This window comes from Mandrillus leucophaeus, unplaced genomic scaffold (assembly GCF_000951045.1).
Source record: "Mandrillus leucophaeus isolate KB7577 unplaced genomic scaffold, Mleu.le_1.0 Scaffold402, whole genome shotgun sequence".
Classification (NCBI taxonomy): domain Eukaryota; kingdom Metazoa; phylum Chordata; class Mammalia; order Primates; family Cercopithecidae; genus Mandrillus; species Mandrillus leucophaeus.
Genome location: NW_012104277.1, coordinates 779,103 through 792,343, shown reverse-complemented (window position 1 = coordinate 792,343; position 13,241 = coordinate 779,103). Strand labels below are relative to the sequence as shown.

The window sequence follows — 13,241 nt, the reverse complement described above, 5'->3', positions numbered from 1 at the left end:
CCTTGCCTGGGGCATAGGGAGGTCTAATCCAGTGATTGATAAAATGCTGATTTCACATCTCTGTTATTGTATGCTAAAGATTTGATACACATTTTTAAGGCCACTGTGAACTTTTAGACTTCCCCAGAGACCAGCAGCTTAGAAATATGTGGGAAAATATTGTCATTATCTATTTTATGGGTGAACGTGATGTAAACAGTGATTGAGAAAGCTTGAGTGAGCTGCATTGTGCCTCTTGCTGGGGTCTTTTCTTTCTCTAATTTACCCTGGGTCTGAATATCCTCCTTGCACATTGGACATGTAGCTGCATTCATTATTTTCACCAGCTCTGGCCAAATTCACCACATAAGGAACAAAATGGTCTGCAACCACAGACTCATATCCTGGGCAGTAATTTATGATGGTGTGACAAGAGAAGGTTCTAGCTCTGACACATGTTTTCCAAGTTTACCAGAGGTAACAGCATCATTGCTGGTGGGGTGTGTGTGTGTGTCTGTTTGTGATGGGGGTGGCATGGTGGGTAGGCCTGAGTGTAAATGAATGTGTGGCCTTCTGAAAGGCATCTCGTGCACACCACAGTTGACGAGAGAGGTGGGAGTGTTTGCTGTTTGATAATGAGATTCAGTGTTATAGGGCTGTTATTTTTAGTGTTTAAGCTATGAAAATCTCATTTTCTCCCTCGAGGCTTTCGTTCTGCCATTCTTTGGTACATCAGGTGAGAAATCAAGTGTCACCTGTTAAAAATGATAACAGATCCCAAGTTAGCTCATAAAAATTACTGTTCCCCCCAAGTCTCTTTGGTTTGGTAAGGGTGATCTTATAAATTGTGATTTTTATTTGAGATGAGCAAGGAAGGGACAACGAAAGAGAGAGGAGGTTTGAAAGTCTTGAGTTAGAAAAAGAATTGAAAAAAATTAATGGAATTTGATTCTATTCTTTATGGATAATTAAGTATAAATGTCCATGGTAAGTCTATATCTATCTTTGTCTATCTTGAATTTAGTGTGTATGTGCTTGTGTGTGTATCAGATGTCTTTTTGATGTATTCTATGAAAACTTTTTGATGATCTTGGTCTAAATTCCTTTCTTTGGTCATCCTTATATTATATGCTCACACATGTTTTGTGGTCATTGAATTCCTTGAACAGAGCTAGTAAACTGCAAGTCTTAAAGGTCCAGAGGCTTTTCTACTTTGACTATATAGGCTCTACAGACAGAAATTTTTATTGTTCTATTTATTTTTTATTTGGTCTACTATTGCACAAATCTGGTAAATTATTGAAATCCAAGGGGCCTTAACAAGAAGATTTCTGTCTTTGTAAACTTCACTTCCATGGCTCAAGTACCAGCTATCTGGGTAATAACTTCCAAAAGTAGCTTCAGCGGTTAACGTTTCCCATAAGAGTCCAACTTTGAAGTCCAGCTGCCTACTTGCCAGCTCCATTTAGGCGTGTGACATGCATCTCAAACTGAATACATCTCCAATCAAGCTCTTAATTCTCTTCATACCTACCTCTGGTTTACTTTTGTTGCAGTATTCTGCTTTTCAGTAAATTCTATCAGCTTTTTGGGTCAACAGCCTTGGGGTCAGCCTTGATTCCTATTTCCCACTCACAGTCCATGTACCCAATTTATCAACAAATTATGTCAGCTCTCCCTTCAAAATTTGTTCAGAATCTGACCATGTCTCATCATCTCCACGCTCCCATCCTGATTCAAGCCACCCCCATCTTTTGTCTTGACTGAGGCAATAGCCTCCTAACTAGTTTTGCCCCTTCCACCGCCTATCCTGCAACAGCAGTCCACATGACCCAACATTGACCAGACGATGTTGCTGTTCTGTTCAGAATGCTCCAGTGGCTTCTTATATTGCACACAGTGAAAGTCTGATCCTTCCATTGGCCATAGGTGCTCTGTGGGCTGCTCCCACCACCCCTGCTCTCACTGCCAGCACACGACTCTTCATACACCCTCCCCTCTTCACTCTCCATGAACATGCATGTTCCCATGCGCTTTTTCTCTGTCTGGAATGCTTTTCTTCCACATTTGTGCATACTTTCCCCTCATTTCTTTCTGTCTCTACTCAAGGTCACCTCCTCAGAAAGATTATCTTTCAGCATTTAAAACAGTATTCTCATTCCCTATATTCCTAATTCTGCTTCCCTTAATATACTTTATTCTTCCTTAACCTACCTTATGGTCAGATGCCGATAACTATTTGTCTGTTTCTTCCCACTCCAATGTAAGCCTTCTACAGCAGGATTTTTTTTTTCTTTTATTGCTGTGTTTCCTGTGGCTAGGACAATATCTGACATGTAGAAGTTGCTCAATTCTTATTTGTTAAAGAAATGAATGAATGTGTGCTCTACTGATGCTTTTACAATGTTCTCGTAAGTTCTTTCTAACATTTGTGCAATTATTTTATGTTAATTCTCTGGGATGCGATGCAAGAAAATTTTCCATAACAAGACACTCTGAAAGTGGAGTGCGATTCGTCACTCCTCTCTTCTCACTTACTGAAAGCTCCTTGTTCTGGGGAAGAATCTGGTCAGGGCAGCCTCATAGTAGGCCATCCAGATAGAAATTAAAAACCAGCAGAAGAGCAAGGGATTACAAATCCAGGAGAAGTGTGAAGTACTGACTTCCTTATCTCTCTTGGTAAACATTCTGAGAGTGACCTCTTTTCAAAGTCATTCTCTGGGACGGGTAAGGTGTTTCTTGAGGCAGGAGAGCCTTGATGACAGCTCTCCCTGGTGACATCTGGGCCCACTTTTACTTTTTATAGCAACTTAGAGGAAAATCTCTTAGTTATAATGCTACTTTGCAAAAACTTTCTAGAAATAAGAATTCAAAACCAAACTATTTTACAACTTTACCTGACTTGTCTATTTTGCTTGGTTCTTCACTCTTTCCCCAGTTCCCCTATGAAAGCTTGGTTCAGTCAGATTATTTTGCTTCAATGTTGTGAAATATTTCTCTGCTTTTTCATTAGCTTTGAATAAGTTTCTGTCAGGGGATGAATAGGTGAGTGGTGGGTTTCTTAAAAATGAAATAACAGGGCCGGGCGCGGTGGCTCAAGCCTGTAATCCCAGCACTTTGGGAGGCCGAGACGGGCGGATCACGAGGTCAGGAGATTGAGACCATCCTGGCTAACACGGTGAAACCCTGTCTCTACCAAAAAAATACAAAAAAAATAGCCGGGCGAGGTGGCGGGCGCCTGTAGTCCCAGCTACTCGGGAGGCTGAGGCAGGAGAATGGCGCAAACCCGGGAGGCGGAGCTTGCAGTGAACTGAGATCCGGCCACTGCACTCCAGCCTGGGCGACAGCGCGAGACTCCCTCTAAAAAAAAAAAAAAAAAAAAAAATGAAATAACAGAAAAAGGCCATAAAAAATAAGATGTTTGTAAAACCTATATAGGGTGCTGTGTTTTAAACAAAGTCAGGGATGACTTATCCCTCATTTCATTTTGTCTCTGAAGAGATTGAAGGGAATTAATCCTGAGTCATGGTCACACACCGTCTGGCAGATGACACCCTCTTTCCTGACGTCCCTAGGGGCAAGGATATGGGTATCTGTGGCTGTCTGTAGCTGTACATTCCAGGGGCTCTCTAGGCCATGAGTTATGGCTGTATAGACTTGGTCCATGCCTACAGGACCTTCTTGTGTCCGATTGCAAAGTAAATGCTTTCAAAAAAATTATTTCTTTTTGGATTTTCTTTTTCATTATTGTCTGCAAAACAGATTCAGTTAGTCCTGATGCTCTCTTCTTTTGGTGTGTTTCCCTTTCTGGTGCCTTCCGACTGCATGGTGTCTCTGGGTGAAGGAGGAGGGGAGTCTCAGGCCCATCAGAGAAGAAGAAGAAAGCTTCCCTAGCCCCTTATATATAAGTGGGCTTCTGATCCACCCTATTTGCTGGGCTCAGGTGGTGGTATAGGTGGACTCCTATGCAATGTTGGGGAGACCTTAGCTTACCTGGGCTGCCTTCTGTTGCTAGGCTCATATCAGAAAATGCTGGACCTGGATCACCTCTTTTGTAGGTTGGAAGGACATAGGATACCCTGACACTGTGTCGCTTCTCCAGTCCTGGGATCTCAAACTGATGCACCCTCGTCTTCTACCTCTCAGAGTTCCCCCTTTCATTGTCTCTTGAGTTATTTTTGCAATGTTTATTATTGTGCATTGTGGAGAGGACTAGAGAGGGCAAGAATCTGCCATCTTATCCAGGTCAGAAATGGAGGAGTTACATTTTAGAAATGATTTTTAGTCTAATACTTTCATGATCTGAAGGAGAAAGCAAATATTTTGTATGGTCTGTAAGGCTAATTCCTTCTGGTTAATTAAGTAATAGTAAGCCTGGTAAATTCCATTGGTATTAGTCATTACCTGCTTTCTTTTACTCTGAAGTGAGTTCCATTGCCAGGCGCAATGTTGTTTGAGATACCCTGATTGGATATCATGGATGTGCGGGAACAAGCATGATGTCAGGAAAAGAAAACTTCAGCTAGAAACAATTTGTATTCCACTGAGGACTAGTTGCTCTCCTGCACATGATGACAAGAGTGAAATGTTAATAGGTTTAAAATTATTTGTGAAGGCTGGGCACGGTGGCTCATGCTTGTAATCCCAGCACTTTGGGAGGCCGAGGCAGGTGGATCACAAGATCGGGAGATCAAGACCATCCTGGCTAACACGGTGAAACCCCATCTCTACTAAAAAAAAACAAAAAACAAAAAAAAAATAGCCAGGCGTGGTGGCGGGCGCCTGTAGTCACAGCTACTCGGGAGGCTGAGGCAGGAGAATGGCATGAACCCGGGAGGTGGAGCTTGCCGCAAGCCGATATTGCTGCACTCCAGGCTGGGAGACAGAGAGAGACTCCATCTCAAAAAAAAAAAAAAAAAAGAAGACACATAGACCAATGGAACAGAATAGAGAACCCAGAAATAAACCCAAATACTTATAGCCAACTGATCTTTGACAAAGCAAACAAAAACATAAAGTGGAGAAAGGACACCCTTTTCAACAAATGGTGCTGGGATAATTGGCTAGCTACGTGTAGAAGAATGAATCCTCATCTCTCACCTTATAAAAAAAATCAACCAAGATGGATTAAGGACTTAAATCTAAGACCTGAAACCATAAAAATTCTAGAAGATAACATTGCAAAAACCCTTCTAGACATTGGCTTAGGCAAGAATTTCATGACCAATAACCCAAAAGCAAATGCAATAAAAGCAAAGATAAATAATTGGGACTTAATTAAACTAAAGAGCTTTTGCACAGCAAAAGTAACAGTCAGCAGAGTAAACAGACAACCCATAGAGTGGGAGAAAATTTTCACAATCTATACATCTGACAAAGGACTAATATCCAGAATCTACAACAAACTGAAACAAATCAGTAAGAAAAAAAAAACAAACTCCCATCAAAAAGTGGGTTAAGAACATGAATAGACAATTCTCAAAAGAAGATATACAAATGACAACAAACATATGAAAAAATGCTCAACATCACTAATGGTCAGAGAAATGCAAATCAAAACCACAATGCGATACCACCTTACTCCTGCAAGAATGACCATACTCAAAAACATCAAAAAACTGTAGATGTTGGCATGGATGCAGTGAACAGGGAACACTTCTACACTGCTGGTGGGAATGTAAACTAGTACTACCACTGTGGAAAACAGTGTGGCGATTCCTTAAAGAACTAAAAGTAGAACTACTTGATTGAGCAGTCCTACTACTGGGTATCTACCCAGAGGGAAAGAAATCATTATATGAAAAAGATACTTTCACATGCTTGTTTATAGCAGTACAATTCACAATTGCAAAATCATGGAACCAACCCAAATGCCCATCAATCAAAGAGTGGATAAAGAAACTGTGGTATGTTTATACACTGGAATACTACTCAGCCACAAAAAGGAATGAATTAACGGCATTTGCAGTGACCTCGATGAGATTGTAGACTGTTATTCTAAGTGAAGTAACTCAGGAATGGAAAACCAAACATTGTATGTCCTCACTGATATGTGCAAGCTAAGCTATGAGGATGCAAAGGCATAAGAATGATACAATGGACTTTGGGGACTTGGAGGGAAGAGTAGGAGGGGGGCGAGGGATAAAAGACTACAAATACGATGCAGTGTACACTGCTCAGGTGATGGGTGCACCAAAATCTCACAAATCACCACCAAAGAACTTACTCATGTAACCAGATACCACCTTTACCCCAATAACTTGTAGAAAAAAATTTTTTAAGTAAAAATAAATACATAAATAAAACATGTTGCTTTAGTTCAGTGGCTGTCTGCCCCAGCCACACATTAGAATCGCCTGAGAGCTTTTAGAAATTAGTGGCCTGTAGCCACTGTACACGGGGACTCTAGCAGGGTTTCACTTGCTGGAGATCTTTACTTGATTGGTCTTGGCTGGAGTCCAGGCATCTAAATTTTTTTAAAGCTTCCTCCATGAACCTAATGTGTATTCAGAGTTAAGAACCATTGCATCTTAAGAATAATATATTTCAAACCTGGGCAACATAGCGAGACCTCGTCTCGACTAAAAATAAAAATTTAGTTGGGCGTAGTTGCCTGCGCCTATAATCCTAGCTACTTGAGAGGCTGAGGTGGGAGGACCCAAGAGTCCCAGGCTGCAATGAGCCATGTTCGTGCCACTGTACTCCAGCCTGGGTGACAGAGTAAGACCTTGTCTTAAAAAATAATAATAATATATTTTAGCTGTAACTTTTTATACCTTAGAAGTAAATTTTTAGTCAGATTACTTTCTATTGGCATGCTGTTCTTTTTATGCTGCTTTTATACCCTTTAAGACATTAAGCAAGATTCCAGGCACAAAACATGTTCTTACTATGTTCTGATTGAAGTGAAATCATAAAAAAAAAAAAAGACAATTTCTTAAATGTAGTCTTAATCCTGTTATGGCTGTGTATCCAAATCAGTTGTAAATGTATGCATATTGTATATAACAAACTACATGAATATTGCCCGTAGCATTTGCATTATTTTTCACATACACACATTTAAGTTTTTGCCCTGACCCCCCAAAAAAACCAAAAACTGTGCTAATTATAATTTTAGAGGACCAATGCTGAAGGTCCTAAAAAGTCCCCCCAAAACTGTCAGCTATCGAGAATAAAGCCCATTTAGATGAGGACTTCCAAAGAAAGGAAATAGGGACAATCAATCAAGAGTACTGCTGAGATCAATGATGTTGAGAATTTTAGACTTGGAACAAGCTCAAGGATGAGTATGTTGGAGAGAACAAGATGCAAAATACTACTTAAATTATAGGCAGGAATGATGAAAAAGGATGTAGTCAAAAGTAGATGGAGGTGGGGTGTGGTGGCTCACATCTGTAATCCTAGAACTTTGGGAGATCAAGGTGGAAGGATGCTTGAGGTCAGGAATTCAAGACTAGCCTAGGCAACATAATGAGACCCCATCTCTCAGACTGCATATATATGCATGTCTCCTGCAGATAGATAAAGCAGAGAAATGGAACTGAGAAAGGAAGGGAAAGAATCACAGATTTGCTGGACTAAAATGTATCTTGAGAGAATTCAAGGCAAGATTATAAACTAGTCCAGATCATTTCCTACTTTTTTATTTAAGCCTGTGGAGCATGGTTTAAAATTACAGGACAGGCATGGTAGCTCACACTTATAATTCCAACACTTTGGAAGGCTGAGGCATGAGGATCTCTTAAGCCCAAGAGTTCCAGAAAAGCCTGGGCAACATGGTGAAACCCCATCTCTACTTGTGGTGGTGTGCACCTATTGTCCCAGCTACTCAGGGTCTGAGGTAGGAGGATTGCTTGAGCCCAGGAGGTTGAGGCTACAGTGAGCCATGATCATGCCACTGCACTCCAGCCTAGGCAACACAGCAAGACTCTGTCTCAAAAAAATAAAATAAAATTACAGCAGTAAGTTCTAAAAAAAGAAATAAGATGAAAATGTATATCGAAAAATAATTAAATAGTAAGAAGAGTGAACTACTGAAAATTCATCTGCTAAGGGTCATTATGCTGGAAAATATGACAGCATGATAATTTCTGGGCATATTTGAAAAGGGTTCCCAAACATCGCAAACTCAAGTTGCAGTTTGCTCCAGTAACAGTAGCATGATGATCACTCTCATGAGAGTGGCTCCTGTGTCACGAAAGACCCCAGAGAAGAATCATATCTTGAAAGGCTCCAGTGAAATCCATTTAGGATACTGAAAGAATGGAATTTGATTTGTGCATCCTCTTTTCATTATTCCATCGTTCCCCGTAAATTGAGAAGAGAATCCAGTGAGACAGTGAGACTGGTAAAATATTTCAATACCTCTTTAATAACACTCTGAATTTGTATAATAGTATGACTCATTACTGTGGATGTAAGATGTGCAATGGTTCTTTATTCTCTCCACCATCATTAAGGCAGGGGCAGAAGTAGGGATAAAGTTTCTCTATGAAAGTGTTACTGAAGGTATAAATGTGAGTCATGGTTTTAGCATTGTAGAAGGACACCTGCCCTCCTTCATAATCCAGGTATATGCCCACTTTGTCGAGGTTGTTAGTCAGTGTCAGACTGCAAGAAGGCAAATCCAGAGCCTTTAGATCAGTTTGGTTCCTTAGTCTTAAAAGCCAGAATCCTTGCTCAGGAGTTAGAGGACAGCTGCCTTTCCGAATGATGGATTCTCTGACGACTCCAACTGTCCATTTTGTCTTCTTTGCTACTTCTACTTCCCAGTACCACTTTCCAGAGGTGAAGCCTCTTGAGCCCAGCACAGCCACACTTGAGTCAAACCTCTCTGGATCATCAGGCATTACCTTCTTAATGTCACCATGCCAGACGCTGGTTTGGTTTTTGGAGAGCACCAGATTTGGGTGAGCTGTTTTAGGGTCCAGAGTTAGTGGAGATAGGCCTAGTAAGAAAATAAAAGAAAGCAGAGCATGGGAGAAAAGGGGGTAAACACAAATTCCCATAGTGAAAGATAGTGTTTCATATTCAACAGTACTTTATCTCCCCACACACATAGACTCTTAGACAGGTAAGCAATTACTTACATGCTTTTTTTTTTTTTTTTTTTGAGACAGACACACTGTTGCCCATGCTGGAGTGCAGCGGTGCGATCTCAGCTCACTGCAACCTCCACTTCCTAGGTTCAAGAAATTCTCATGCCTCAGCCCCCCAAGTAGCCAGGATTACAGGTGTGCACCACCACACCTGGCTAACCTTTTTAATTTTTTAGTAGAGATAGGGTTTCACCATGTTGGCCAGACTGGCCTCGAACTCCTGGCCTCAAGTAACCCGCCTGCCTCGGCCTCCCAAAGGACTGAGATTACAGACGTGAGCCACCGCACTTGGCCACTTACCTGCTTTTTATTGTTTGGGTATCCATGTTACTATATTCTAGACATTTTTATATTTAGTGTAAAAATCTGGGTTTACTCTGAAGTAATTTATGTTCTACTAAAGGAAACAATACAAATAATATAAACCTGTACTAATAAATATAAGAAAATACAAATGCCAAAGGGGTAAACATTAGGTAAGGATGTTCTAGAAAAGCTTTCTGAGGAAGGTAAGTATTCGGTTGTGATATATATGTGATGTATTTAGGATGTTTTGAATAAACAGAGGGAAAGAAATAAATGGATTAAAAACAGTCCCTTGTGTGGAAAAGAACACAAGAGATTGCCTGTTAGACACAGGCAAGACTGAACTAATTGGTACAGAGTTTAGAGGACAATAGTGAGAGGTTTATGTTTGTTTAACAGATGATGAGATTTTTGAGATCTGGAATGGTTTATATCATTGCTACTCATAACGTGGTCCACATACCATGTGGTTAACAGTCTGGGACAAAGATATATAGAAATTAGGAGTAAACTTTTAGAAATCTTCATAATAAATTGACAGTAATTGTATGTCAGTTGAATCTAATAATTACAAAATTGGGCTTGTACTTTGTAATCTTTCCCTTTTTTATTTTACTTTTTTGAGTAATTTATATTGTATTCTACAAAAGTATCAGTCCATGACAGATTGAGACTTTTTAAATTGGCCCTTCATCACAGATAATTTTACAAGCATTGATTTAGACAATTCAAAGGGCAGCAGCATAAAAAAGAATATCTAGGCTAAATGAAGAGAGGTTGAAAGCTGACCAGTAAGAGGATGACACAAATTCCAGATGTGAGATCAGTGGACCTTGGCATGAAATTTGATAAAGAAGACATAATATCTGTGTGTGTTCATACCATGGACGCAGATACATATATGTATGCATTCGTGCATTTGTTGTTATTGGATTTATTTATCCTTGGAAGCAAAATCAATCTAGTTTTTCTCTCTCTCTCTTTTTTTATTTTTTTTTTATTTTTTGAGATAGAGTCTTGCTCTGTCCCCCAGGCTGGAGTGCAGTTGCACAACCTTGGCTCACTGCAACCTCCGCCTCCTGGATTTAAGCAATTCTCCTGCTTCAACCTCCCGAGTAGCTAGGATTACAGGCATGCACCACCACACTCAGGTGATTTTTTTGTAATTTTAGTAGAGACAGGATTTCACCACGTTGGCCAGGCTAGTCATGAACTCTAGTCTAACTCTATCTTCTCAGAAAAACCTGAGTCTTTTCCATCATCCCAAGGACTTCTCTTTCCAACAAGAGGCTTTGAAGAATTAAGAATCTTAAATTTTTCCATATAGGCTAAATCCCTATCTGCTTACATATCCCCATTCACTTTGGGTTGTTAATCTTTCTGATGTGAGGACTAGGTTTTCTTTGGAGGTATCATAAAGACTTTTTAGCAACCTTTTGGAATCCCAGTCTGCTCTCTTTGCTAAGCCTCTGATACACCTCTAGCTAGTTCAGCCTGCATTGGCTCTGAAGATTCCTATGAGTCAGCTTTTTGTCCTCTCTTTCCTTCTCATGCTGTATTTGTATAACAAAAAGTTCTGTCAGCTCCACCTTCAAAATATATCTTGTGCCCAAACACTTCTGACTACTTCCAGAAATATCACTGGCCTGGAACTACTGCAATAGCTTTTTACTCTTCTGTTTCCCCTCTTGCCCATCTGCACCCTATTCTATACATATCATGAATGAGATCATGCCATTTTCCTGCTCAACATACTTGTATGTTTACCACCACATCTGAGATAAAATCCAGAGTCCTTACAGAGGGAAAAAGAGCCACATGATTTACCTACCTCTCTACTACATCTCCTACCACACTCTCCCTCATTTACTTTGATTCATCCACCCTTGCCTTTTGGCAGTTCCTTGAATATAATGAAGTTCATTCCTACTTCAGGGTCCTTACAGTTTCTTCCCTTGTCCTAGAATGCTTTTTTCCCGTATTGTTCACTCCACATTGTTTGGGCATTTGTTCATGCAAATATTTTAAATTGAATAATTCCCTAAGCTAGAATAGGCCGACTACAACCAACAGGTCAAATCTGGCCCACTGCCTACTTTGTAAGTAAAGTTTTATTGGAGTACATTTATGACCATTCATTTATATGTTGTCTGTAGCTTCTTTTTCACTACAAGAGCAGAGTTAAGTAGTTGCAACAAAGACCATACACCTGCAAAGCCTAAAATATTTACTCTTCAAACCTTTACAGAAAAAGTGCCAGCTCCTGCTCTAAAGCAACAGCCTAATTTATAAGCCTGGCAGAAAAGGAGAATATATGGATCTACAAAATAAGCAAAAACTTAGAAATAAAAAGTATGGAATATATTTTACAAAGGTCTGACCACAGTTACCATAGAAAAACAATTTCCCACTCTGTATAGAGGGAGAGTATATAGATAAATAATACATTATTAACAGTCATGTATTAAATAAATCTCATTTGGTTTTCTTGATGTAAAATTATACCAAAAATTTAAAAATCAGTTTGCACTTTAAAAGATTGCTAGAAGTGAAGTTTGGCTTTACAGAACAAAGTATACAGGAAGAAAAACTCTGTATCATACTAAGGCGCTACAGTTTGCTGAGCAGAGTAACACAGAGGAGGGAACTTCACAGAAACTTTTGAACATTTACAAAGGGATTCTCTCAAGGCTGTGGCTGAGTGCTGATCTGCACATGCATGTAGTGAAACTCATCAAGGCCAGAGAAAGAATCTCCAGAAATCAGTAGACCGAACAATTTCTGCAGCTCACACAAGGCTGGGAATAATTTTCAATCTTGCCAACCAGAATGGAAAAATGTCATAATATGTCAACATCAGGTAGAGTAATCAGAAGGGTATATTACTTTAGAAAATGGACTAAGTGCTAGATTAAAGGCTGTTCTTGAACCACTCTAACAAGGCTTTATTTAAGCCTCAAAAGGAACAAATGATTTCATACAATGTTAACTGCATGCCAGAGTTAAATTCAATAGAACTGAAAGAACTACAACAAAATCCAGCAAATATAAAATTCACCAATAGGAATTCATCAGTATGAACAATATGAAATTCATTGTATTTGGCATCCAGTAAAAAATTACCAACCAGAAGAGACAAATCTCCGGGCAGCAAAATTTCAAATAATTTACATTAACACTCTACCCTCAGGGAGAGGGAGCATAACTACCCACTCCTTAAGCGTGGGCTGTGCACAATGACTGCCTTCCAAAGCATGCAAGTGTAGAAGGAGGAAAAAAGAGTATAGTAGAGAAACCTGACACTTTCTCAGCCAGGTGATGAAAGTCAACATCAATAGTCATAAATCATGTTGACAGTATGAACACTTAATATGACGTGATGACAATGGCACTTTAACGCTACTGTCTTCCTCTCCCAACTCATAACCCAAATTTTATGAGGAAAACATCACACAAATTGCAATAGTGCAGCATCCTTACAAAATATATGACCAGTACTCCTCACAACTGTCTAAGTCATAAAAAATAAGGCAAGTTTGAGAAACTGTCACAGCCAAGGGGAGCCTAAAGAAAATGACAACTTAGTGTAATCTGGCATCTTAGTTGGGAATCTGAAACAGAAAAATGACTTAGGTAAAAACTAAGAAAATCTAAAGGAACTGTGGATTTTAGTTAATAATGTATCAATTTTGGTTCATTAGTTGTTAAAAATGTTAAATCTAAGATGTTAATAATAAGGAAAACTGAGGATGGGGCATATAAAAAACTCTATACTATCTTCTCAGTTTTTCTGTAAAATTAAAAAATCTAAAAGTGTCCTAAAAAATAAAGCCCATTAAAAAGTAAAAGATGGCC

At 39.5% G+C, this 13,241-nt stretch overlaps 1 protein-coding gene across 5 annotated transcripts in view; it reads right to left on the bottom strand.

The window, feature by feature from the left end:
* Positions 1-8,330: 8,330 nt before the first annotated feature.
* The window catches only part of TRIM69 (tripartite motif containing 69), a 40,369-nt gene continuing 35,458 nt past the window's right edge, over positions 8,331-13,241 (bottom strand). For all 5 annotated transcript variants that reach the window (XM_011992088.1, XM_011992090.1, XM_011992091.1 and 2 more), the window contains one exon: positions 8,331-8,929. In XM_011992088.1, coding sequence (XP_011847478.1) covers positions 8,388-8,929 — 542 coding nt within the window. In that variant the 3' untranslated portion in view covers positions 8,331-8,387. The remainder of the gene's footprint in view (positions 8,930-13,241) is intronic.